A 27,939-nucleotide genomic window follows, 5' to 3' on the forward strand; every position below is an offset into this window, starting at 1 on the left:
GGGGAACAAAGGATAGTGCAAGGATGACACCGAGGCAGCACAGACATAATTATCAGGTCAGTAACTTGGCTGGGGCAAATATTATTTGATATGGAGAGCAAGTTGAAATGGCAGAAATACATTTAGTAACATGCCAACTAGGATGGTGAGAGATCTGGGTGTTCGGGCACTCAGCCGATCATGCATTCCTGTTTGGATGCCCGAACACATGATGGGCCTTTAGACAATTAGGAGTAATAACTGCATGCATTAATAATGATGGAAATATACCATTGCAGAGATGACAAAAGATGCTAGATCGCTCAGCACACAGTGATTTGTCAGCAAAGAGTGCTGAGCGATCTGACAGGGCCAGTGTTCTCCGGTAAGAACAGTGGTGCTGACTGGCAATCTAACAGTATGCTGGATCCTAATCGCCGTGTGATAGCGACGTACAGGGCCCCGCATCATTATGGCCCCTAGACACAGAGCAATGTAGGGGCATTTTCTAAGCCATCTAGTCAAATTAAGTCAGATCGCTTAGAAAATGCCCTGAAATTGTCCTGTGTGTAGGCCCCATAAGGTTGGAATGAGCACAAGACAGAGCTCTGATTCATGAGGATATAGGATTAGGAAGAGAAGTAGTACAATAGGAAGATAAGCAAGACAGGTGACTTCTAACATCCATTGTAATTTACAATTGTGAATACATTATTCCATCTGCAAGTTACAAACTCGCCGAGCCATTCGCTGCTGGGAGGGCTGGGGGTGGACACACAGTTGGACCAGGGGAACGCTCAACTTGTGTATCATCAATATTTGCTTACTATAACAAAATATTCCACATATATAACAAGTCATTTTATATAACAATATCTGCACAACACTTGTGAATTCACTCCACTCACAGGAATAATTAAAAAAAAAAAAAAAAAAAAAAAAATCGAGACAGTACTCAATATTTACAATGCATTTTACTTTTATTTAGTCTCATTCCAACTACATAAATTATAAATGCATTTTATAAGCAAGTCAAAATACATTGCAATTATATACATACACCTTAGTCTTTTCAAACTTGTAGACTGCTCATTCACTATAGTACCTGCTAAATACAATACCTGGAAAACCAGTGTGGAAATGATGACAAGAGCAATAAAATGGTTTAATGAATTTCTTGCGACCCTGTACTACACATTATCAGAGATTATTCTTTTTTGTTAGTTATTCAGTTTAAACTTCATAGAAAAAAAAGGTTGCATTTACAAAAGGAATTGTATATGTATTGTAGTTTTCTCTTTTCTATTAAAACTAATATATGCAATGAAATAAGGTTTTTGCCTTACAATGCTACGAGTGTCGAATAATAGAAATAACTTATTGTACTCTTTGATGTTATGTAAAAGTAAAAAAAAAAAAAAAAAAAGAATCTGCACCAGATTTCTAGAGGTTTTAGAAAATACTTAAAAATCATAACATTTAAAGTATATACACATTCACACATGAAAAATTCCACAAGCCTTGAATGAGAGAGACATTCTGTACTTTAGAGTTTCTAGTAACATTTCATATACTGTAGCGAAGTGGTTAATTCAGTTTATTGGGACACATTAGAGCCAGGTACACACTGGAGAATTTGCTTCATGATCAAGATCAAAGGTTTCCCTTAATTCCCAGCCGGATTATATGAATGATATTGAATAATATTGTTCACGATATCTTTCTGTGACATCATTGGGTCCTTCCTCCATATATTCAATCGTTGGCGATATAGTGAAATTGAGCTCCATGTACAGATGACCGCGGACACCGTTAAGGACCCGCAGGACCTTGCATCATTAATGATATTGAGCGCACACACTATGATATTACAAACAGTAACACAGTAAACACTCGGAAGGGTCAGACTCAAGATTAGTTTAAAATATCACTTAGTGTATATTGGGCTTAAGGGGTTTGTTAGTAAGGGGCCTTATCTAACTGCTAGACTGCTTTTATTAACTTCCAGTTGTGGAAGATAAGTAAACTACAGTAGATATTGCAAGTTGCTGACAGCCAATGTGTATAGTCCAACAGTATAAACAGTCCAGATTAAGTAATGCCAAACATCCCAAGGTGTTCACATTCACCTATTATGGCAGGCTCAGCAATCCTAATTTACCTGTACACCGTTGTTGTATATAGCTGCAGTATAACTAATTGCATTGGCCCCAAGAACACAGTGTGCAGTCCACAAGAGTTGATATATAGGCATTTTTCCAACTTGAGACAACTGTTACATTAACGATTTGAGAAAATCGGATTCTAGGATCACTAAATGCTTGTCTGAATTTGCCTAGAATCTGGCTGCACAAATATACTGTAGGTTTTCCTTCTAATGGGGAGTGCAAAATCACTAACAGCAAATCAGATTCTTTCTTACAACAGTCTCAATCTGGCCTGGCCACACACAGTACAGCCTTATAGGTGGCCAGACATATGTGGAATCTAATTATACAGTTCTCTCATGTTCCAGCTCACAAGGGCCATACCCTTTCTGCTCTTCTGGACTGGCTGATGATCCCACACTTGCCATTTACAGTCCTCACATTTTTTTTTTTTAACTTGACTTGTCTTTATTGATCTAAATTGTTTAATAGGAGGGGGGGGGGGGGGTATTCAATGTTTGATGCCAACATTGAATTACCCACCACCCCTTGCTCTGGTAGGCTGGATCTATATTATGAAATTGAATACATCTATATTCCCCCCCATAAATATACAGTAATAGAACGTAATGTATTTATCTATTATTTTGCACTGATCTACCAGGGGTTAAACCACATACATTTGTCTTTTTTGCTGTCCATTTTAATGTTTGCTCCCTACTATAACTCTATAAAAAATGCAAGCCTACACCTCTATTCAAGGTACAGAATGCCCCCTCCTCACCTCAGGGGAGTCACTGAATGTATTCATGCAAAGTAGTGGGGAGGTGTCTCAGGTCTTGTCTGAACAGCTGCTAGTCAGAATTTCCATTTCCCAGCAGTTTTCATGCGTGCACAAAATGTTTTTAAAATTGATTATGGAAATTGTAACAAATGTGTCTTAGGAATATATCAGCATGTCATTTCCCAACAAAATTACTCACTGAATTTGACATTGGTTTAGAATGTAAATCTCTTTTAAATGCATGAATAAACCCGCTACGTGACCACCCATCATATTTCAAAAGGGTGTTTTCTGCATAGACAAAATACATAAATAACGGTCCATGGCTTATTAATAAAACAGTGGTATCTATTTCTAGCATTTCTGTAAACAATATTGCAGGACATTAACATACATACACAAATAGCTTAATAGAATTATATACATTAAATCTACATTTAGGTTTTGTGTGTGTGTGTGTGTGTGTGTGTGTGTGTGTTGGCTTTCGGTCTCTTGAGAATTTAGTGATTAGAGGACAAGCCTCAATAATTTGAAAGTTTTCTATTTACTTTACGATAAAGCATGACCATACACCATGTGTTGGTGTCTGTATAATTAATTCCTTTTACATTGTGATGATAATCTGTAAATTACAGTTTTAGTATGGTTGAATAATGATTTATTCTGTTATATAGCCTATTCAATAAAATCCACTAGCTTCTTATCAATGTAACATTAGGGGGTTTATTTACTAAGCGTCAGGATCTTAACCCATTTACCTAAAAAGGGAAATATTTTATTATTAAAACACAGCTAGTAAAAGCATTGCCCTTTTAAATTTCAGGCAAAAAACGCAATCTGAACCTGGGTTTTATAACCCGACACTTAAGGGGCATACACACAGTGCACTTTTTGCCTCTTTTGGAAGCAATCTGTCAAGATACCCCAGAGCGACGGTCCACAGCAACATCGCTGGCTCAGATCTTGAGCACATGCAGTAAAGATCTAGTTAGATCGTCTGCATGTACTTGAACCAGAACCCCTAATTAGCACAGATCGCACAGCACATGTGTACTTAGCGATCTGTGCCAACTAGATCGCTCAGTCACCATGTGTGTGCAAGCGTTTAGTAAGTAAAACCCCAGGTCTTATTATGGTAAGTAAACACCTCATTGAGTGAGTATAGTAGAGTTTACAATATCACATGATATATGAGAGATATCTATATTTATTATTTTAAACTTCATGTTCACCTTTCACATATAATACATGCACAAAATAAGCAGCCATTACTGGATGATTAGGCAAGCTTTAAAAAAAAGAAAAATAATATCTAAATTTGTATACTAAAGTATGCAAACACATTGGAAGGGAAAAATGAGGTAACCAGGTGTTTATCAATCCAGGGATAAGGAAGACTAGTAGAATAAAGTAGCAGTAGTCATAGAAATTATTTTTGTAATACAATTATTACAAAATAAACTTTGTAATTTCTGATACATTACAAACATTTCTCAGCAGTCACGTACCCAATTAATTTTGTTTCATAGCAGACCAACTACTAAAGAAACTTTGAATTCCCTAATTACTTAAGAAACTTAAAATTTTGTATATAAATAATTCAGCTATATGAAAGCTCTGATGGTTGCTGTTGTGGGGTCTGTAGATCAATAACAGGGAAAGTGGTAGAAAGCTACAACTTATAAAAATGCATCAATATAAAATGGAGAGAGATGAAAAATACATTCTCTATAGTAATACACTCAGTGCACAACTTCTTCTGTACCACATTCATTTTGTACAGACCTTTCGGTAATAAATAAGAAAATCATAAGAACACAGAAAAAGAAAATTGTATAAAACAAACAAACAAACAAAAAAACCTAAATTGTAAACAGCTCCAGTCCATTTACTTTGTTAGGTTGTAGCGTGTATTTCAGAGATAGCCTTCAGCTATGTAATAAAAAGGAATTCTGCATTTCCAAAATGAATTATTATTAGGTTACCCATAAGTCACATTGTGGGCAGTTTACTTTCCAGCAGCAAACTACAGACTTAGAACACAAATAAACTGCTCAGCATTCCTGGGTTCCGATCCCCCACCTGCGAGTGGTTATGAGTTCGGGTATTTAGATACAGATTTTTTGTATCTTCTTTTTTTGAGGTTCCCCATGTGTCTACAGCCATGCACTTGGTGACTATTTTACTGTGCAGGAGCAACAGCTGGGGTGGACTGATAAGCTGTAGGTGTACTCCAGAAAAGAATATGCGACTGATAACTCAGCATAAGGACAACTGTGAAATATCCAGTTATTTGTCCTGGCAGGCACCACGGTCAAGCCAGTGGAAATTCATTTTATCTGCCTGTCTGCCCTCAAGCTGTCTTGATTCACGTCTGCTGTGTCGGAAATCTTCAGCTGCCTGCTCTGATCCCATCACTCAAATCCCACTCAGTGTAAAGTGGGTTCGTAAATAACTGTCTTTTCATGGCAGTGACTTCATAGATTACACTCTGCCCAAAAGTGCTGACCTGGAAAAAACAAACAAAAAAAATATTCATAAAAAATTATATGAATTAAAAAAATAAAATAAAAAAAAAAGTAAGTTAATTAAAGTTTAGAAAAATGTATTAACTACTTTTTTTAAATCAGTGTTCAAATTAATCGATCGGTGAATAGTATTTATTTTAATAGCTCATATTCATTTAAAATGAGGTCATGAGTTCGCTAAGAGACATCGGAAGCGGAATACCAGGCGAGTGTTCCCCTGCACAGTGTCACCGATCTATCTTCCACATAACCCTAAAAAACTGAGAACTCCACACACTGCAACATGATAAGTTTATAATTTAATGCTTCAAACATACAAAAGGTCACAGACAATATATAAAAATTGGTACTCTTTACTTAGAAGGGCGCCCATCTCGGGCATCTCGGGGATTGAATGCACTAAAAAATCGGGTGCGATCAACCGACGAGATGCCCGAGATTTCCCATAGGGAACAATGTTAAATGTCTCAATTGACCCGATTTTCCTGTTCAATGCCTCAATTGACCCAATTTTTCCATAGGAAACGATGTTAAATGGGCCACAGAGGCCAAATAGGCACCCTGAAGTGAATAATGGCCACCCGAATTGTTAACGCCACCCCACGATCAACGTCAACCCGAAGCGTGGCGAGCGCAGCGAGCCCGCGAGGGGCGGCGGTACGCGTCCTACGACCTTTTCATACCCCCACTATCCACGTCGGCGTGGAGTTGAGAATAGAAAGTGTGGCGAGCGCAGCGAGCCACCGAGCCCGAAGCGTGGCGAGCGCAGCGAGCCCCGCGAGGGGACACGGATACCTTCACAGGTATCCGCGTCCCCTCGCGGGCTTCACAGCTGTCCGCGTACCCTCGCGGGGCTCGCTGCGCTCGCCACGCTTCGGGCTCGGTGGCTCGCTGCGCTCGCCACACTTTCTATTCTCAACTCCACGCCGACGTGGATAGTGGGGGTATGAAAAGGTCGTAGGACGCGTACCGCCGCCCCTCGTGGGCTCGCTGCGCTCGCCACGCATCGGGTTGACGTTGATCGTGGGGTGGCGTTAACAATTCGGGTGGCCATTATACACTTCAGGGTGCCTATTTGGCCTCTGTGGCCCATTTAACATTGTTTCCTATGGAAAAATCGGGTTAATTGAGGCATTGAACAGGAAAATTGGGTCAATTGAGACATTTAACATTGTTCCCTATGGGAAATCTCGGGCATCTCGTCGGTTGATCGCACCCGATTTTTTAGTGCATTCAATCCCCGAGATGCCCGAGATTTTTTACTAACGATGCCCACGATCAAAATCGTGGGCGCCCTTCTAAGTAAAGAGTACCTAAAAATTAATTAAAACAAAGACACATAGAAAAATGTACACAAGTAATAAATATATAGCTAATGTTAGGCCGGGATTCCTCTTGCTATGATGAATAACCGATCATGTCACTGAAGTTTGCAAATGGATTTATGAATCTGACTATCCAGTGTCGCAGACATACACCCTTGGCTGATGCATGGCATGGCCTTGGACACACACCTCAGAGTTTTCCATCTATCCTTTTCAATGTGGTTCTCGGGACTCTCATTCTCATACGAGGCCAGGTAAAGAGCTATAGCAAAACAAATAAGCAAATTAGTACCATAAAATTGCAAGACGTCCAATACCAATCAGATCATAAATGTGCATGCAATGTGACAACAATCAGCTGGTGTTGGCTCAGGATCGGCTCATGTGGCCTGATTAAGCAAGTAAATCATTATATGTACAGACCACTAATAATGGAAATGACCACTAGTCAGTTTCCAAATATAGAGTAAACATTATATAACCACTATAATGATTAAATGAAAACATTAAAATGAATTATTATTTTTTTTTATATTATTTAGAAAATTGCCTTCTAAACATTTAATGATTTCAGGCTAGTTTATGAATTAGAGCCCTATGTGAGTACTGAATTGACACATAAGGTCCATACACACTGGGTGATTATGCCTAGCGTGTAAGGACAGCGATGATCGCTATTCTCGCTGGGGGGAAAGACGCTCAGTGCATACACACTGAGCCGCTTTCCCCCTGCCCGGTGCCGTCAGCGGGGGAAGGACAGCTTCGCAAAGCGCAGTGCTATTCAAAGCCATCCTCAAAGCCAGCAGATGAGCAGCTTTCCCGGCGATGATGCGGGAGCACGCAGCAGCACTCATCGCCGGGCCATACACACTGGGCGGCTTTGAAATGAAAGCCACTCAACTTGCTTTGAGTGGCTTTCAGCTAAAAGTTGCCCAGTGTGTATGGGCCTATACACTGGCCATACAAGAACATTATTTCTGGTGCCTTTCATAGTGTATTATAGTTCCTATAACAATTTGTTACTTAGTTCCTATAACAATTTGTTACTTAATAACCGTATTCCCCGTCGGTGTCATACTAAAATATTTCACAGCATAATATGTTTTTCCACAATTCATATATTTGTGATGTGAACATTTAATGAAATCAACTTTGTAAAAGCGATACTGCTCTCTGTTAATAACATTTCTTTGAGCAGAGAATTCATTAACCGAAAACGTTCTTACCATCTTCACTGAATATGGGGGCAGTAAGGACATAATGCAGAATCTTCCGATCTTTTTCAAATGGACACTCCACTTGTTTCCATGCCATAAACTCACTGACTTGCTTTGCCAGCTCCCAGAATTTCTGAAGATTAAAACATAATGAATTTTTAGAATACACAGGGAACTGTAGGGAATGATCATTTTGAATTCTACCCTCTCTATATGATATATGTTATTGTTAATAATATACATTATTGTTCATTATTTTAAATTTATTCATTATTGTACAGACTACTGGTCTATATTCTCTTCAGTCATTAGCAAGGTTGGATTTACATACTTGGAGCACAATGTACTCTGATATTGGTCCAGTCAGAAAACAGAATTTTCTTTGTGCAAGCAAAAAGCCACAGTCTCTACTTTCACCGCCCCTAGGCGCAAGCCTACAGTGCCAGCTGGTCTGGTCAATGATGATCAATCTGTGACCAACAGCTGGCTCCTACACATTCCAAGGACAAAGCGCTAAAGATCTGTCTTGCCATATTCAGAGTCGTAACCTACTATTCAGGTCACAAAAGCATTCTCAGCAAATACCACAAATATGAATTTAAATGCTTCTGTCAACAAACAAAGAATGCTAGATAAGATACAATCTGCTCAACACAGCGTATCAAACCTTTTATTATTCTCATTGGGGTAGATGTTCCTCAGGAAATATTTCATGTCCCTTGCCTTGTTAACATCAATCTAAATCAAGAGAGAAGCGAAGCAGAGGACAGCCACTGAAATAGGATGTGTAATCCAATGTACGTACCTCGAAATTGACATGGCCGTTAGGAAGGCGACTAGTACAGCCCTCGTTCAGGAAGTAGAGGTCTTTAATCAACAGGCTGCAGAACGGGATCACAATCTGCACAAAACAAACCATACCGTCAGCTTGTACTACCAGGTTTCAGAATAGAAACAAACTTGCTGTCTGTTGTGTCATATTTAAGCAAAAACTTTAGTGTGAAATCTGCCGTATAGAATAAAAGGGTAATTTGTGAAGTTTGGGAGGATCAGACACACAAACCTGCTCAGATTATTTCCTATACATGCAAACAAGCCACACTGGCAATTTGATTTAGTTCTATAAAAGTGAAAGTAACAAGAAACACAGCAGCACGATGGACCACAGAGCAAAACAGATTTGCATCCAAGTGGAGTAATGCTTAAGGGGTGTACACACGGGGGCAATCTGTGCTAAGCAATTTTGCTTAGCTATTTTGCTAAGCAATTTCGCTGGTGTCAAGATCTCCCATGAGGAGCACATACACGCGCAGAGTTTTGTGCTAAGCAATGTTGCTAAGCAATTTCGCTTAAGCCAAAAATGTAAATAGTGTGCGGATTTTCCCAGAGGGGAGGATTCCTTTTCTGAGGGCATAAATTGTGTCAGCCATTTTGAGCCCATTGCATTCATTGCTCTGTGGTGAGTTGAGCTCTGACTTGAATCCCTAAACCGAACTTGTTGTGTTGTGCAGCCAATATACCTTGGTAAGCTGAGGCGGGCGGGCGTCCGGCGGTGGCTGTAGATGCAGGCAGCCGCGCGGCAAAATTCGTCTACCTCAGTCCCTCAGTGATGAGGGGGGAGTGAATTCAGGACGCGATCGCGTAAGTGATCGTGTCCTGTACACACACGCAGTCAGACATGCAGATATTCTAAACAATCTTACTAGATTGCGTCTGCATGCACTGATTTACTAATCTGGCGATCCCGATGTGCGGGCCCGCGCATTGGGATCGCCAGGAGCATACACACGGTGAGATTTGTGCTTAGTTTCTAAGCAATCTAGTAAGATTGCTTAGAAAATAGCACAGATCGCCCCCGTGTGTACACCCCTTTAGTTCACATTTCTGCAGAGAATTAGGATACACTGTTGCATTATGCATAAACTGTTTTTTTCTCAGAATAGCGAATATCTTGTGCAAAAAAAAAAAAATGTCTCCATATCATGTATAAGAAAGGTTTTATTATTCACAATGCTGCTGGGTATTTCATGTAAGTATACAACATATACATAGAGGAGGTACCACAAGTAGGAAAGTAGCAAGACACAAACATTGTGAAATACTGAACAACTCTCCTTAATGGGTGCTGGACAGTGAGCTGCTTGGCTGCCGCCCAAAATACAGAAAGAAAATGACACAGCATTTTCCTTTAGTAATTATAATCCCCATTTACTAAAAGGTGTATATTTTATTTATAACTATAAATCAGAAGTGCTTTCCCGTCATGCTGGTTAATTTATAAACAGTGAATCTAAAAGAAGCGTAGGCTTCCAGGTCCTCTGCGTCAGCAGAAAACACTGAGTTATTGGCTGTAAATTAGCCCAGCTTGCTAAGACCAGTGTTAAGTGCTTATTTGAGGATATACATAGTTTTCCTTTAGTACACAAAAAACAATATATTGATATATTATTAAAAACAACAAAGAAATACAACAGTTTTAAAAAATAGCTTTTGCCAACAAACACGCTGGTGTCATAATGGCTTTATAACATTAGCACCTGGTTTTTCTTATTTTTATTTTAGCATCCCTGCCCCAGAGCGGTGTATGAAGAAGCCTATGTCCTATGATCCAGTGCACACTTCTTGCAAGCTAACTTTGGACAATTCTATCCCCCTCCACCACACACACACACACACACCTCCCTTCCTTACACAGCAGAAAGTGGGATCTCCAGGGAGCCTGGCCTGCTGTCTCCCTTATGTACATTCAAAACTTGCTGACCGCATTATAATTTTTTTTTTCTATAGGTTGAAAGACATTTATTAAAATGGGTCAATATTTATATCAATAGGTCATTAGTTTAGTTGTTGCTTAAGGGAAGCCAACAAGGCAGTTTATGTCTGCCGTGTACGTATCTGCTTGTCACTGTTCCAGAATGCATCTCCCAAGCATAGAGGCCAAATCACAAACGAGCTAAATTTAAGAGGTTGTCAACTTAAATAACTGACTGCACAACAAAGTCAAGAACTAAATTAAGCTCAAAAAGGCGATAAGAGTAGTAAACAAGATTTGCAGTTTATAAACTGAAGAGGACTTTGCAGACAGATGATGAACCATCCTTAGCAATTTAATGATTGTAATTATATTCCAGGCAAATATTATGCTATCCAATTTTGAGAAAGATGCTGTAAAAATCAATGCCGTGTAACTGGCATGCTTCTTTACAGCTTTTCAATAATACAGGTTTTAAAATTCAGATTATTCCAGCATGAACCATGTCCATTTTTTTTTTTTTTTACAGCAATTTGTTCAGGAGGGCAATGACAGCAGGGATGCCAGTTATGAAAATGCCCATTTTGAAAGTATATGAAGTAAACAATTCAGATCCTTATTACTTAAATTGTTAAACTAAGTATTACACAAAATTATTTTAAATATTTTACTTATTATGCAAAAATACAGTGGAGGCGATTCAATTGTTTAATGTACACCCAAATTGCATCTCCCCCGCCGCTTTAGATAGGATGTTACGCAGTTTAATGGGCACCCATTGCTTTATCGCACTCAGAAGTGGTCGGGTTTAGCTGCATAAAATGGAAAGACCAGACTGTGAAAAAAAGTAGTTTTGGCACCCAAACTGGACATTTTTTGCTCACCAGTATGGGGGCCTGAGTAGAAAAGAAGTTACTGCACCTATCAGCAAAAACAATTTGATAGTTGCTGATGAACATGGGTTCCAGGAAGCGTTTTAACAATTTAATCACACCCCATAGGCCAGAACTTCCTTCGCAAATGTACAGCCAACAAGTTGTAAAAATAGCAAAAAATGTAACTGGAATATAATACTAAAAATACATTTAGAGAATTTGCATCACTAACCAACTACAATCAAAGTTAGAGGTGAGAGTTATCACAGAAGGTGGACTATTTATTTTTATGACAATTTAGTAATATACTGTTCCTTTTTCTAGATCTGCTTTAAACATTTATTTGGTTATCATATCTAATCTAAGCATACAACAATACTGAATAACTACACAAAGTTCCTAGCTGCCATATGTGAGCATAACATTTCAATTCCCTATGCAAACAATAGCACCATCTGCCTATTTGCTAAGCTGTTTGGACAGCATACCTTCTCCCGGTTGCTGTGAGCAGTTAGGGACCTTTGAGTCGCCCCTCGCAGAGCTGTTCTGTAATTGTAAAAGTTGCTGGAAGGATCCATTTGATGCTTTAGGGACAAAGAAAAACCTGTATGTTAGTGATTACTGATTAACCAGAGACCTCTTTCACTAAGAACATGTGATAAGATGTGGTAGCCTCGGTATGGGCCTATGGGCCCGGCAATGTGACTGTGCAGTAGTGCTGATATAGACCCTACAGAGTATTTGTCAGTGGGTATGGGTCATATGGTTGACAGAACTTAGTTCGATGGTCATTAGGTCAACAGTCACTAGGTTGACACAAGCATTAGGTTGACATGGAAAAGGTCAACGTGAGTTTTTTTTTTTAAATCTGTGTCTGTTGACTAGCCATGTACCGCGTCCGCTTGCCATGCTTCAGGCATGGTGCCTTGCTATGCTTAACACACTATTATATTCTCACTGTAGGCCCACTTGGATAGTAAAGTATGAAAAAACATACAATGTGCATTATGTATGTAACAATATGTAAGTAAATTTCAATCTTATTGAGTGGATTTATCAACATCCCATACCTCAAGAATATCAAACTTAGCAGTCTTGACTTTTGCCCAGGTTTTCTTTAACCGAGAGACCGGGCTCATGTTCATGCCAGCTGAAAAGATAACATTTGTTATATTACATCATATATAGCAATTCTTTAGAATACATTTTCCAACAATAAATCTAAATATAGATTTTCAAAGCTCATTCATAGGAAGAAAGCCATCCAAAAACTGTATTTTACCAGTGTAAGCAGCCTGCTACTTTTTTTTTTTAATTCCTGAAAGTTGTTACAACAATGTAGATGTACAAGTACACTTAGAAAAATGTTAATACACATGTTGCTGATTCTGTCAATGTTACAAGCAGGATACAACGTATAGAGTCCTTGTATGACAAATTGTAAAAAATACATTCTATCATGCGTGAGCGAAATCAAGGGTAAACCATGAATACTTTTATTAACCTAATATATGGGGTAACTTCACTAAGTGGCGCTGGATTTAAAGAGGTTATATTATTAAATACAAAACATGCCTGGTTTTAGGGTTACAGTTCTGACCCCTTTAAATTCTGGCAGGTGGGGAGTTTGACTGGGGGCGGTACACCTGTCAAACCGTAATGCAGGTGTCCTAAGGCGAGCTCAGGAGGACCTATACCTCCCATGGAGCAGAAGGGCAAATTCATGGACTAAATTATGATAATGAATAACTTATGTGATCAATTATCAAACTAATTTAATAACCCTTTGTTATCTGAAATCCTGCAAAACATACCACTAAGGGATGCCACAGAAACACATTTCCAAAAATGTAAGCTACATTCCTTTCATTAACTGACTCCGCAGATGACACATGGCTCAGGAAGGTGGGCTATACAATTAGAAAATATGAAAATGTAATGTGTCACAAATTAGGTTTACACTGCAAGGACCTTAACCTAGCACTGTACAGCGGCCTGAAACTGCACACATTTAGTGCTTGACAAAGCAATGAGCTATTACCAATTGTTTTTCATGCAGTCAAGTTCAATAATGTACTTAGTGAGCCGAAGATGGCATTGTCAGCTTTACCTGTAGAACCACCCCAGTTCGCCTTCATTTTGCTGACCCCTAATTGGCACGCTCCATACTGAGAGACCAGCACACTGCAGTTATATGAAATTACATTTACTCCACCAGCTGTTTTCTAGTAGCGGAAAACTCTAGGCTACCGCAAAAAAAAAAAAAAAAAAATCTAATTGGAGGAACTTACTAAAGCTGAAGAGGAAGCAAATTGTTCCATTAATATTTTACTACTTTTTATAATCCATGCAGAACCTGAGATTTCAGGGACTGTTTGGAAAATGTGCTATCGTAGCCGCAGTGAGTCTGACTCACTCTTTAGTAAAGCAGGAAGTTGAATAGATACTGTATTTGTGCTATTTGTCTACATTTACCAACAGCTTTACTCCATAATTAACTTATGTACTTACAAATGATTGCCATTAAAGAGTTAAAGTTTCCAATGTTGAAACATTCCCGTGCCACATCAATGAAGAACTCAATCATCCGGGCTCTATGCTTCTTTTTAACAGGCTGTGAAAAATTGTTCACATTAGAATTCAATAGACATTGGAGTGGGAGGTAGAATTGATGCCATTAAATGTAGCACTCACCATGCAGATTTCTGTGGCGACAAGGTAGCTCAGCCGATTGAACCACTCCACATAGGCTTCCAGGTTCCGGGTCTTCTTCCGGTCACTGTAACCATTCTAAAGCGAAAAAAGCTTATTAGCGGTAAATCTATAAGTAAGTCTCACATTTCTAAAGCAATTATATGGGAGTGAGTAGGCATTATAAAGAATCATTATTCAGGTATCTACATACAGTATTAAGGCTAAGGGTAGCCCAGTGGGTGATGCCTGACAGTCTGGATCCTGACTAACAGGGGCTATTCTCCCTTGTGGTGGTCCACAACTCCCAGAGGGAGAATAGAACCTGTGGCAAGCGAAGTGAGCCACTGAGCACGCAAGGGGCTTCTTTGCACTCGCCCCCCTATCGGAGCACTGGCAGTTGGGATTCTGATGTTGGGATAATGACAGTCGGCATCCCGATTGTCTGACCACCATACCACACCAAGCCCAGTACCTTGATGACCCACTACTTGTCATTTAAAGCACCCATTCATTGTGAAATTGTTCAACTTCTAATGTTGGTAATCTGTAGGAACTAGGGTCATAAACCATTTGATTTCTCAATCTACAATCATTTGTCAGAACAACACTTTGGTAATCATATGTTAAAGTCTACCTCTAGTGTTATTTAGCACAGGCTTACTAAATAAGCAACATATATGACTATACGGCTATAGATCACTGTGTATAGCACAAAGGTATTAAATTAACTCACAATTAAAATTAATATTTCTTAGCCAGAAAAGTCTTATGTAGGTACTCTTACTACATATGAAAAAAAGGCAACATAGATGGCAGATACTGTACTAAATTATAAAGAATTTTTATGGAAAAAATATATAAATGAAAAAGATATATATCTTGTGTAGAATTACACACACATATATATATATATGTAAATAAAAAAGATATATATCTTGTGTAGAATTACATATATATATATATATATATATATATATATATATATATATATATATATATATATATATATTTTTTTTTTTTTTTATTCTTTAGCGCAGTATCTGCTATCTATGTTTACTAAATGAGCACAAGGCAGAACATACAATTAAGCTTACAATAACAATAGCGACACCCATATATTCATACTCTTTAAAAAAAGTTCAGGAACAAGAACAGATCAGACACATTACCTCATTGTGGTCTAATGGATCCTTCTGCACAAAAGCTTGTACAAACTCCTCTGCTCCGATATAACTTAGTCTCTCCTGTAATACAAGCAGTGATGCCATAAGCATAGTATAAAACTTATACCAAATGTCATCAAACCATTGCTTTCAGAAACATTGCATCTGCTTCTTACCAGCTCTATGTGGGTTAGCTGCTGAGCTAAAGTATAAGGGTCACTGCAGACAGTGATGATATCCCTCTGTATGGACTGTGGCTTACTCTTCAGAATGGCCATACGATCGGCAGACTGCGCATTTATTTTTGCAATAAGTTCCTCATACTGACTTAATGCAGCCAGCTTCCGGATCAAATTCTGTATGATCTGCTGAACATTTTTTCTGTACATCTGGAATTAAAGGTATTATTTTAATGTAAAACGTAGATTAGTTATATAAAAACAGCAGCAGCTCAGGATTAGCGATCTAAAATAAGACAATACTACAGCATACAGCAATGAGAGCAGCAATAACAATATGACTCAAAACACCATAACCAACATATATAAATACTATGTTCAACGATATAGCAAAGGTAAAAAACAACGTTGAGCCAAGCAATGGAAAAATAAAAAAACATATGGGTAAAAATTTTCCTTCAAAGATTAAGAATTTGACTGTCAAGCAATCTCTTTGTACTAGCAGTAAATGTGACATTGTCTCCATCTAGCTTTCAGAGTTAATCTTATTTAAATAAACACAGTAACCACTGATGCCAATATGAATCACGCAGAAGCTATTTTGTTGTATTCCCAGCACTGTCTGTCCCAGTCTAGAAACTTTAGTTCTTTGAACCCTGTACATTTCCACAGCATGCTGTCCTGTTATTGTGCTGCCTTCCTGCTTATATGCACTGATGCAATGAATGGACACTTGGCAAACAGCCTTTTGCGGTAATAGTTTAAGTAGAAGAATTTGCCGGCACAAACACTTTTAAAACCGTTTGATGCCACAAGGGGCTGCACAGTGCCCTGATCACAGGGTTAGCCCTTTTCCTCATGCTTTCCCTAAACAAAGGCTGTTTTCAGAAGCTGAATTCTGTGTAACTGATTGTGTTCTGCATAGCAAAACAAATAATTATATGATAGAATTACTTTCAAATTGCTGGGTCCATGGTTTAAATATTCGCTGAAAACATTGGAGCAGAGATAGCATTGTAAGCATGGATTAGTGCTAGGTGATACCTGCTGTGCATGTGGGGTAATGTAACACTTGATTAGCAAACTGTCTATTTTATGTGAAGGTTTATTGCCTAGTTCATTAATTAGAACAACCATGCATTCAAACACTGAACAATGACCTCCGCTATATCTATTCATTGTACCAAGAGTAAATATGCCAGTTCACACGAACGTAATATAATTGTGGTGTTAGATATGTGTCATAACGATCCTCAAGTCACCCAAGATATGTTTTGTGCACTTAGGGGTTGATGTACCAAGCAGGGAACAGAGTAGAGAAGTGAGTCAGTGGAGAACTTGCCCATAACAACAAATCAGCTTTGAGGTATAGATGGGACCGCCCTCATCCTTGCCGCCAGATTGCCATTCGTGGGTTTCTGGTGGATCGTGATCCAGCAGATGGGGACGGGGTGCTCGAGCGTCTCACACGCTCATGCGACCATTGCCGAGAATGGGGCTGTAACTGACACTACTGGGGAAATGATATGTCACTGGCTTTAAGTGCAAGAAAATGATAGCTTAGCATTCAAATTCAGTGCCTGAGATAGTACACAAACTTTGTTTCATGTTTTGAAACCTTGTTTCATGTTTTGAAACCTTGTTTCATGCACAATTAAAATATATGTTAATATATGTGTGTATTTCATGTTTTTGATGTGTTTATACAACATAAATGCAAGATATATAAATATAAAAATATTCCAAAATACAAAATAATCCATTATCCAAAATTCTTCTGGTCCTGAGCATTTTGGATAAGGGATACTCAACCTGTACTATAAATTAATAGGTAGAAGCAGTTATCCATGAAGACGGGACAACTAGGGAGCTAAACATTTCTGAAATGGTATTCTTGGCATACATATGGAGGGTAAGGGTACTTGTACTGTCCTTCTCTATCATTCAACCTGAATGAAACCCCAGAGGTCTAACCTCTGACCTGAGTAGTTAATTTTTTTTTACATTTGTGTCCGACCACAAAATTTGTTTCAAATGCGCTTGGTGTTCTTATCAAGATTTATTTATATTCTTGCATATCACCTACTATGTGTTGTATGTTAACATGCATGAGTGCATGTTTAGCAAACCTGTGGCTCTCCAGCTGCTGTGAAACTATACAAAACAGCATGTCATGCCAGGGGCGGATTATGGGGCCCCCTGTCCCTGCAGACAGAGGCATGTGGATATCTCAGTCTTTGCAGGGTCCATCCAGGGCCTCCTTGCCGGCACAATGGGAGCACAGCTTGTTGCTCATACAGAGCTCCAGGACCAGCAGAGTGAGCTAAAAAGCAGGTGGAGCCCCAACAGAAGTAGATCCGGATCTCCTCCTATCCACCTCTCTCATGGATAGTGCTGTATTGCGTGCATGTGTGTGTGTGTGTATATATGCTATCTGTGTGTTTTTGTATGTATGTATGTTGGATGTGTTTATGAATTGTTGTGAATGCACTATATGCTATTACCTGCCCCTCCCCCCGTGTATGCTATCACCTGCTCCTCCCCAGTGTATGTTATTACCTTCACCACCCCAGTCTGATATTACCTGACCCCCTCCCAAGTGTATGCTATTACCTGCCCGCTAGTGTAAGCTATTACTTGCCCCAATACACCCCCCCATGCGTGAATATATATGCATTCATGCATGCTGTCGTTGTATGTGTGTACAACCACAGCATGCATGTATGTATATTTATGTGGTTTGCATTTGTTTGTATGTGTATGTATGCATTTGTGTGTATGTACATGTGTGCTGGTTGTGTGTAAGTATGCTTTGAGTGTGTGCATTTGTTGTACATTAGATTTGTGTGTTTTGGGTGTATGTTTATGGTGTTTGTGTGTTTATTTAGTCCTCAGCCCCCACCCCCCCCCCCCCCCCCCCCCCTTAATCCGGCTCTGTGTCCTGCTACAGTTTTAGTACTTCCTAATACTAAAATTATGACAAGGCATGCTGGGACTTGTAGTTTTACAAAAGCTTGAAAGCCAAAGGTTGGCCACAACCTTAATTAGTGTGTCCTGCCGCACCCCACACTCCCCTTCTACCATACCCTTTGCCTTTTTCTTATTTGTACGATAATTCAATAAAAACATATTGAACAAAAAAAAAAATCAGTATACGAAGCAATCTTCTGCTGTGTGTACCTTTTTAGATAAAATTAAGAACCGATATGAACCGCATACAGTAGGTCACAGAGAAACCAACAGTCCTAAGCACATCTTCATTTTTTTCCCCAGCAGATTTATTTAATCAGATTATAAGGGAAATGTAAAGGGCAATTTTCCTATCAGACAAGGAGCTTGTGTTAGCATTCATTCCCATGTGATGAAGCAAGGTTATGGAGAGATCCGTGAACTCAGTGTCCCGGTCTGTTAAGCACTGTGTAGTAGTTTTTTTATTCCGGGCTGTGCTGTGACACAGGGTTGCAGTCAGCCTATAAATGGCATCTGGAAAGTCCCAGGACTCCCTGGCAAGTAATACTCATTTGTCTGGCAGGATAATTCAGGCTAGCAGAGAAACCAGTGTTTATGTTAAACTCTTTACAGTTAATATGCTATCAGCACATGGTATATACCGTAGGTCTATTCATTACGCTCAGTAAAAGTAAATCTCCAGCGAGTGTTGCAATACCTCATCCTTATGTGTAATGCAGTGAGCCGTGTCTTTTAGATTTCTCATCATCCTCTCATCCCTAAAGTCATAAGGGAACGTCTCGGTCCACTCTGTCAGCAACTGAAGGATTTTAGGAGCAAATTTCTTTACTTGGTTCTGTGGAAGCACATATAAGGATTACCACTACAAGAACATAGCACCATGACAAATACAGAGAAATAAAGGAGTTATCTTATTGCATTCTATAATAAGATTTCTAGAAAGATAGGTATCTCAAAGGCACAGGTGTGCTGGTAGAATTACCGAAGCCTTTCTGGGTATATAAAACTTTCATAAAAAGTTAAAAGTTATTATTATTTTTATTATTATTAGCACAGCTGGCTTCATCAGATAGGAAACTTAAATTTTTTTTCATTTGTGCCCATACACGCTGCGATTTCAGCATGCGCTTTGAACTTTTAAAGTTCAAAACGCATCGCATCGGCTTAAATCGCATCGTGTACCTGCGGGGATGCTATGCGAGTCCCCGCGGGTACAATATTGTAAAGCACAAAAAGAGGCGGATATCACATCGCATCGCACCCGCAGTACAGTACATCGCATGGCATCCACTTCAAGTGCCAAAATCGCATGGCAGCTTGAAGTTAAAAATGCACAGCACTCAAAATCGGTGCGTGTATGGGCACCTTTAGATTTTTAAACTGTTACAACTGGTGATACATAGAGGTGTATTTAATGCGGCCGGCAAGGGGGTTTGTACGCCGTCAAACCCGCTCGCTGTATTCAATGTTTGGGCAGAATCCTAGCTATGAGAAGCCAGTGAGGTTCGACGCAAATGCAGCAAGTACACTGGATTTTGTGACGAGCCCTGCCGTTTTAATGGCCACACTCGCCGTTTCCACCTCGCCTCAGGGAACAGGTGAGGAGGCAAACGGCAAGGATTCATAGAATACCCTGACGGGGAGCTATCTATGTGCCGATAGCTGGCCTTCAGGGCATTTAATAACAGTCTTTTGTGCTCCTGCTGGGTGAGATGGACAATCTGAACCATTAGGGGTCTCTGAGGACCAAGTTTTGAAAGCACCGATGATCTGCGATGGTCTTGGGAGACAGCGCCAGCTTATTGGGATAATTGAATAGCCCAATGGCGACAGTTATCAAAGATCAATGAATGTGGGTAACTGAATACTGGACTCAGTATGAGAAATATAGGTGAAATAAATAAATAGTTCAGTGTTGGATTATTGATAATCAGAGAGACTATTGTGGTTATTCGACTGAAATCAAGAAGATCACAACTTCCCATCCATACTGGAGGGATTTGGGGCTCCTTTTATATCTAAAGAAGGCAGCAAACATGGTTATCGCATTAATTTTACATTATTTCCAATAGATTTCTAGACTGGGCTAGTTCTGTGATTAATCAAAGATTTGTTCAAAATGATAGCATTTTACCAATCAGCAGAATCAGTCACATGGAATCTGCAACGATCCAAGAGTTACAGCTAATGCCAGTAAGGTACCGTTACGCCAACCTGAGACCCAGCGGTCAGCTTACCTTATCAGTTCCTGCTTCGTTTATCCGCTGCTGCTCCATGCACACATGGCCAACTTTAGCCATTAATTCAAAAGGATGAATGAAGAGTCGAGAGCTGAGAAGAAAGGTGAAGATGTATGTTCTCTGAGGGCAAAACACAAAAACAGAGCTTGTTAGAGATCTAACTATTAAAGTAAAATGACCATAAATGCGTCCTCTGCCATAATCAAAGATATTACATAAGATGCATTCAACCAACAAACGGATTTATATTAAGAAGAAACCATAAAAAAAAAAAGTGATTGGATTTTATGAGCCAGAACAGAATAGATGTTTAGCCTGGTAGTTCGACATAGCAATAATGAGGAAACTTGAGTAGAGATTTAATTCAAAGGTTTATACCTTAGCGGTTTACTTCCTAATAATGAAACTAACAATAATGGTCTTTTGTTTTGATTGCTAATTGTGTACAAGGTGTAAAGAATGCAAAGCATGTTGTTTCAGTGATCCATGCAAGCAACAGCTTATGAGGCAAACCCTGCTCACACCAATTATGATCTAATACAAGTGCTATGTTGGATAGCTGGATTTGAATTAAACAATTATATTTTGTACACGAATGGTTTATTGAGGACAATGTTCTAGTTAGGGCAGTTTGCTTAGTGATTGATTAGGCTACAATGATTTGTTTGTATGTAACCCACACATTCTAATACTTTTCATCAAATACAATTTCAACAGGTTTGTGATGTATTAATGTGTACGTCCAGATTCATTTGTCTTATAAGTCTGAAAATACCCACAATGCCCTGCTTTTTGGCTCCCTTTCTCAGTCTGCCAGCCTAAACCAAGTGTTAAACAGATAAGCTATCTTCATGTTTCCGGTGCTGAAAATGTTTCCTATGTAAGCCTCCCCAGTGTGAAATTGCAGGCCTGACAACAGATTTATTTTCAGCTTGCTACAACTTACATCCGGATAGTAATCCACATTGGGCACCAAGTGTTGGATGAGTGCTTCAAGGGAGCCAGACAGCAGGTTGTTATCCTGGTAATACAGATCAGAACAACTCTCTTCTTTAGACTGATACAAGTCCTGGTTGCAAGTACCACTGTCAAACATGGCTACCAAGCTTGGCGTCTGCGGCATTCTCTCCTGAAATAAAAAAACAAAAACATAAAGACACATTTTTTTTACAATTGCAGTTTAACAATCACTTCTGTCTAATCAATGTGGTGTTCTACTGTTATTTTAGTTACGCAAAGTACGTATTACACTTGTTGTGGTTTAAGATAAAAAGTTTCCTTGATTTTAATTAAACACACATTTTGTAAATTGTAGATGTAGACAACAGCTCGTAAGATCAACAAAAAAACCATGAAAAACACCTGGCCCCGAAGCGCTTCTTGTTTACATTTTGAAAGCAAGCAGATGCATCTCCCACCCCCTTTTTCTGGAGTTGTTATCAGTTTGGGCTGAGGACAATACCAGAGAGCAGACTGTGCGACATCTGATCACAGGAAGCAGAAGTGTAGTAACAGCCTGCAGTAAGCACTTTCTTTCCATCTGTACAGCATCTCTCAATAAAGAATGCCTCAAAGTGCGCTTGCTGGAGAGAGACTATTATGTTATTAGTTAGATTCCTGGGGGCATAATGCACCTCACACACTTATAGCTCCGGGCAGCATGTCCAAACAATGGAGGCATTCAGATCAACTCAAGAATGAGGACAGCTCAGTGAGTAAACAATAAGAAGGGTCCAAAGTCCAAAATACACATACACACATATACAGGGCTGCAGGGACGTCAGCCTGCACTAATGAGTCTTTTCATATCCTACAAAAGAAGAATTGCATTTTAAGGGAAAGGCCCATGGTCAGATAAATGAAACATGAATCCATTTTCTACATCTGTTGGGTATATGATAAAAATGGGGAAATCTATAACACACGTGTCACAGCTTAGCAGCTACAGAAGGTGATATAATGAGAATTATTTCTCTATGGCCAGACAGTGGTTACATACTTCTATCCCTAAATCCCTGTTATTTAATAATTGGGACATTCTTGTTGAGATTAGAGAGCTGGTGAACTAGGGACAAGCAAGTCCTTGGCTGTTCAGTGAAAGTCCTGGATAGTTATATAGTATTGAAAACAAATGCACACTTATTTTTTCCATGTAATGATTATATAAACATTATCCTGCGACAGAACCCTGTTACATAACAGCATTGTTATACATGTATTGCATTGTTCCTGATTGTTATTGCTAGCAACAAATGACAACCACTGCACCCTCTAATACACAGGTTCTGAAACTCGGTCCTCAGGACCCCACCCAGTGCAGGTTTTGCAGGTCTCCTCACAGAATCGCAAGTTAAATAATTAGCTTCACCTGTGGATCTTTTCAAATTTGTCAATGAGTAATGAATGCACCTGTGGGGTGACCTGGAGAACATGAACTGTGTGGGGTCCTGAGGACCGAGTTTGAGAACCACTGCTCTAATAAATTACCTAAAAAGAGCATATCAAGCAGCAAACCACAACTGTAAATATCAATATACAAGATATAGAGAAAGTACACTCTTTGGGTGTGGTATAACATGGTGTACTATTATATTATGCTGATGTTTCAAAATGTCAACAGTCAGAAGGCTGATAGGTTAAATAGATGTTAATTGTAGCTTAACTCATGTGTCAGCAGTCACAATGTGAACACCATTAAATGTCAACATTCCGGCAATTTAGATATTCCGAATGTCAACATCTTGACTACACTCCAATACTTTAGAGTTGATTACTACAATTTAGGAGGAGATTTCTAAAAACCTTCTAAAGTGGAGGTATTGCTCATATCAACCAATCCAATTTTAGCTATCATTCTGTAAAATGACAGCTGGGAGTATATTTACTAAACTGCAGATGTTTAGAAGTGGAGAAGTTGTCCATAGCAATCAATAAAAATGTGTACATATAATGTTGTTGGTGGACATGTCAGCTGTCTCCTGAGGTGGCAACCAGAGAGGTGGGAAAAGTCAGTGAGTTGGGTGCCCTAACCATGACTTTAGATGGCCTTAGCTGTTTTCGGCCAGTATCCGGTTAGAAAACATCAAGACTATCGGGCTATCCAGTTAGGATCACCCAATAAAAAGCACAAGTTCTCCTGGAAAAAAACATGGATTTCAGTGAAACCAGTTTTGCTTCCCTCTGCCTGATTGGATAGCCCCTGGTGAGCCTATTACCTCATGATAGGTTATTGCCCTAAACTTGGTCAGGCGTGATAACTAATGGATACCCAGAAACAATTCCATTTTACCCTATATGTCAGTAAATGCCATGTTTCATTCAGACATCAGCGTTTTGGATATAAATGATGTCTGCTTAGAACATTTCAAAAGCAAGGCTATAAATGGGAGACCAACTATATCAGGTATTACTGGATTATGTACAAATACCACAGGCTACACATCTCTCCCCAGTGTTTGTCAACAAGTGTATTTTGCTATTATAGCAAATGAGTTTTGTAGATAATTATAGCTTATAAGCTGCCTTTTGGCATTCAACTGCATTACTGATATGATATAGGAAAAAAGTATTAGCCCCAATTTGCATTCAAAATAGCTGTGAGATGTATTAACCCCTTCCCGACATTTGACGTACATTTACGTCATGGTCGGGAAGCACTTCCCGACACATGGCGTAAATGTACGTCATGGATTTAAACTGTCACCGCGTCTATAGACGCGGTGACAGTTTCAACATGTCTGCTGTCCCTGACAGCAGACATGTCCGTGCATGCCCCGGGGGGGCTGCGATGCCGCCCCCCCGTCGGCGATCGCTGTGATTGGCTGTTCAGTGTGAACAGCCATTCACAGCGTTTTCCTGTGTCACCGGCGAATAACGTTCGCCGGTGACACGGGATCAGAGGTGATTGGTGCTGTAAAGTACAGCACCAATCACCGCGGGGTGTAAGGGTGACACTGGTGTCACCCCACCTCACCCCGCCCGCCCCCAAAGGCCGTGATTGGTCCGTCGGACCGACGGACCAATCACAGCCAAGGAGGGAGATTTAAACTAACGGTGACTGCACTGCAGACGCCATTCCGGTCTGGAAAGCGTGCAGTGCGGTCACCGTACCCCCCTGCCGCCATACTGACCAGAAATACTTGCTGCAATACTTACCTGATCGCTGCTGATTGCTTCCTGGATCCTGTGCAATAATTGTGCCATACTGTGATATTGTGCTGCTGCACTGTATTAGTATTAGCTAGATAGATAGAGAGATAGATAGAGATAGATAGAGAGAGATAGATAGAGAGAGATAGAGAGAGATAGAGAGAGAGAGATAGAGAGAGATAGAGAGAGATAGAGAGAGATAGAGAGAGAGATAGAGAGAGAGATAGTGTCAGAGAGTGCTATATTTTGTGCTGCTGCAGTGTGATATAGTTATAGATAGAGAGAGAGAGATAGAGAGAGAGAGATAGAGAGAGAGGCCTACTGACAGAGTGCTATATTTTGTGCTGCTGCAGTGTGATAGTTATAGAGAGATAGAGAGAGATAGAGAGAGAGAGATAGAGAGAGATAGTGACAGATTGTGCTATATATTTTTTATATAACTGACTGCTGCCCCCTCCTTTTGTGCTGATCAGTATAAATTAACTGATCAGTAACTTTTTGGGGGCGCAGGTTTTTTTTTATATATAGATATACCTGTGAGTGCTGCTGCTGCAGTGTCATAGAGTGTTAGATAGTGTTAGATAGTGAGAGATAGAGAGATAGAGAGAGATAGTGATAGAGAGTGCTAAATTTTGTGTCTGCTGTCCCCGCCTTTTGTGCTGATCACTATATCTGAGGTGATCAGCAACTTTTTTGGGGGTACAGAGGTTTTTTTTTTTTTATATATACCTGTCAGTTGCACCAAAGGTTGTGCACCTGCTGCACCTCACTGGTAATCAGTGTCGCATCACTGATCACCTTTTTTTTTTGTGTGTGTGCTGTGGGGTATTTTTTTAATTTTTTTTTTTACACACACTGTGATTTTGTGGGTGTCCTGTGGCCGCTGTGCGCTGATCAGTGACGTACATCACTGATCATCTTTTTCGGCACAGGGTTGATCTATTTTTTTTTTTTTTTTGATCAAATTCCTGTTGCCTTTGAGCGCTGTTCAGTGACAGACGTTACTGACCAACATCTGTGCTCAATTTTTGGCGCAGGACCTTTTTTTTTTTTAACCCCTTCCTTTTTTTTTTTTTTAACCCCTTCATTTTTTTTTTTTTTTAACCCCTTCATTTTTTTTTTTTTTATTGGTATAAAGCATTTTTTTTTTTTTCTGCACCACATACACACTACACACTACATACCCCCCGGATTGAAATAAAGTTTGTGCCCCCCCCTACACTATACACGTGTTGAAACATTTCACTACCGGTAACACAAAAATAAAAATGGCATCCCAAATGTCCTCCCAAATGTCCTCCCAAATGTCCTCCCAATCATCCAGGAGAATGTATTCAGTGGAGGAGGCATATGCCATGCTTGCTTCTGACTCTGACACAGGCAGTGATGCAAGCGGGGAATTTGAAGGATTTGCCTTAAGCTCCTCTTCCTCCTCTGCTGATGAGGGACCCCCTCAAAGACGCCCCCGTAGATCAGCTGAGATTCCCCCCCCAATAATTGATCTAGTATGGACCCCACCACCAGACAATTTTGAGCCCCAGGTTCCTGAGTTTTTGGGCATGCCAGGAATCCAATTTGATTCCACAGGTCTCAGAGAAATTGACTTTTTCAAATTATTTTTCTCTGATGATTTTATAAATTTAATGGTGGACCAAACTAATTTATATGCCCAGCAGTTTATTGCTCAAAACCCCACGTCATCATTTGCTAGGTGGACCCCTGTAGATGCAGTAGAGATGATGACGTTTTGGGGTCTGGTGTTTCATATGGGCATAGTAAAAAAGCCAGAAATTAGGCAATATTGGAGTACAGATGTTCTGTACAGTACTCCATTTTACCGTATGGCCATGCCCCGGACTCGATTTGAGACAATTCTTAAATTCATACATTACACCGATAATGCACAGTGCCCACCCAGAGATGATCCCACCTTTGACCGGCTATTCAAAGTCAGGCCGGTCATTGATCATTTCAGTGCCAAATTTGAAGAGGTGTACATCCCTGAAAAATTTATTTGTATCGACGAGTCCCTTATACATTTTAAAGGAAGGGTTAAATTCCGCCAGTACCTTCCCAGTAAGAGGGCAAGGTATGGCATAAAAATGTATAAGCTGTGTGAAAGCACCTCAGGGTACACCCACAGGTTTAGGGTTTATGAAGGGAAGGATTCAAGAATTCAACCGCCAGAATGCCCCCCCTCCCTCGTAGGTGTTAGTGGGAAAATTGTCTGGGATTTAGTGCACCCCTTCCTGGATAAAGGTTATCACCTCTATGTGGATAACTTTTACACTAGCATCCCCCTGTTTAAGGCCCTTGGTTCAAGAGGTACAGCAGCTTGCGGTACTGTGCGCAAGAACCAAAGAGGCCTCCCAAAAACGCACATTGCCCAAGTAATGAGAAGGGGTGAAAGCAGGGGAATATGCACCGAAAATATGTTGTTGGTCAAATATAAGGACAAGAGGGATGTCCTTATACTGACAACAATTCACGGAGACAGTACCACCTCCGTCCCTGTACGAGGTACCAGTACCCACACCTCAAAACCTAATTGTATCCTGGATTACAATAGGTACATGGGCGGAGTGGATCTTTCAGATCAGGTACTGAAGCCGTACAGTGCCCTGCGGAAAACAAAAATCTGGTACAAGAAGGTGGCCGTGTATATCATCCAGATGGCACTGTATAACGCTTACGTGCTATTCCGTTCTACCGGCCAGAGGGGGACATTTATGCACTTTCAAGAGGAAGTCATAAAGGGCCTAATATTTGGGAACCAGCAGGCAGAGGGCCCCAGTACTTCTAGTACTGGCCCCCGTATTGTACCAGGGCAGCATTTTCCTGATGAAATCCCCTCCACTGGAAAAAAGGGCAGGACACAAAAAAGGTGCAAAGTTTGCTATAAAAAGGGAATAAGAAAGCAAACTATTTTCCAGTGTG

The 27,939-nt window shown here is 39.9% G+C and overlaps 1 protein-coding gene across 3 annotated transcripts in view; it reads right to left on the reverse strand.

The window, feature by feature from the left end:
• Positions 1 to 940: 940 nt before the first annotated feature.
• RASGEF1B (RasGEF domain family member 1B) overlaps positions 941 to 27,939 on the reverse strand; it is a 296,825-nt gene continuing 269,826 nt past the window's right edge. For 2 of the 3 annotated variants that reach the window (XM_083175715.1, XM_083175728.1), the window contains 12 exons: positions 21,800 to 21,982; positions 20,851 to 20,973; positions 19,311 to 19,448; positions 15,641 to 15,853; positions 15,471 to 15,545; positions 14,302 to 14,397; positions 14,119 to 14,221; positions 12,678 to 12,757; positions 12,096 to 12,191; positions 8,786 to 8,881; positions 7,990 to 8,113; positions 6,734 to 7,025 (listed from right to left, as the gene is read on the reverse strand). In XM_083175715.1, coding sequence (XP_083031841.1) covers positions 6,859 to 7,025; positions 7,990 to 8,113; positions 8,786 to 8,881; positions 12,096 to 12,191; positions 12,678 to 12,757; positions 14,119 to 14,221; positions 14,302 to 14,397; positions 15,471 to 15,545; positions 15,641 to 15,853; positions 19,311 to 19,448; positions 20,851 to 20,973; positions 21,800 to 21,982 — 1,494 coding nt within the window. In that variant the 3' untranslated portion in view covers positions 6,734 to 6,858. Of the gene's footprint in view, positions 5,420 to 6,733; positions 7,026 to 7,989; positions 8,114 to 8,785; positions 8,882 to 12,095; positions 12,192 to 12,677; positions 12,758 to 14,118; positions 14,222 to 14,301; positions 14,398 to 15,470; positions 15,546 to 15,640; positions 15,854 to 19,310; positions 19,449 to 20,850; positions 20,974 to 21,799; positions 21,983 to 27,939 lie in introns of those variants that run through there. The other variant, XM_083175721.1, reaches the window with a different exon arrangement.

Source organism: Crinia signifera, chromosome 1 (genome assembly GCF_055691185.1).
Source record: "Crinia signifera chromosome 1, ASM5569118v1, whole genome shotgun sequence".
Classification (NCBI taxonomy): Eukaryota; Metazoa; Chordata; class Amphibia; order Anura; family Myobatrachidae; genus Crinia; species Crinia signifera.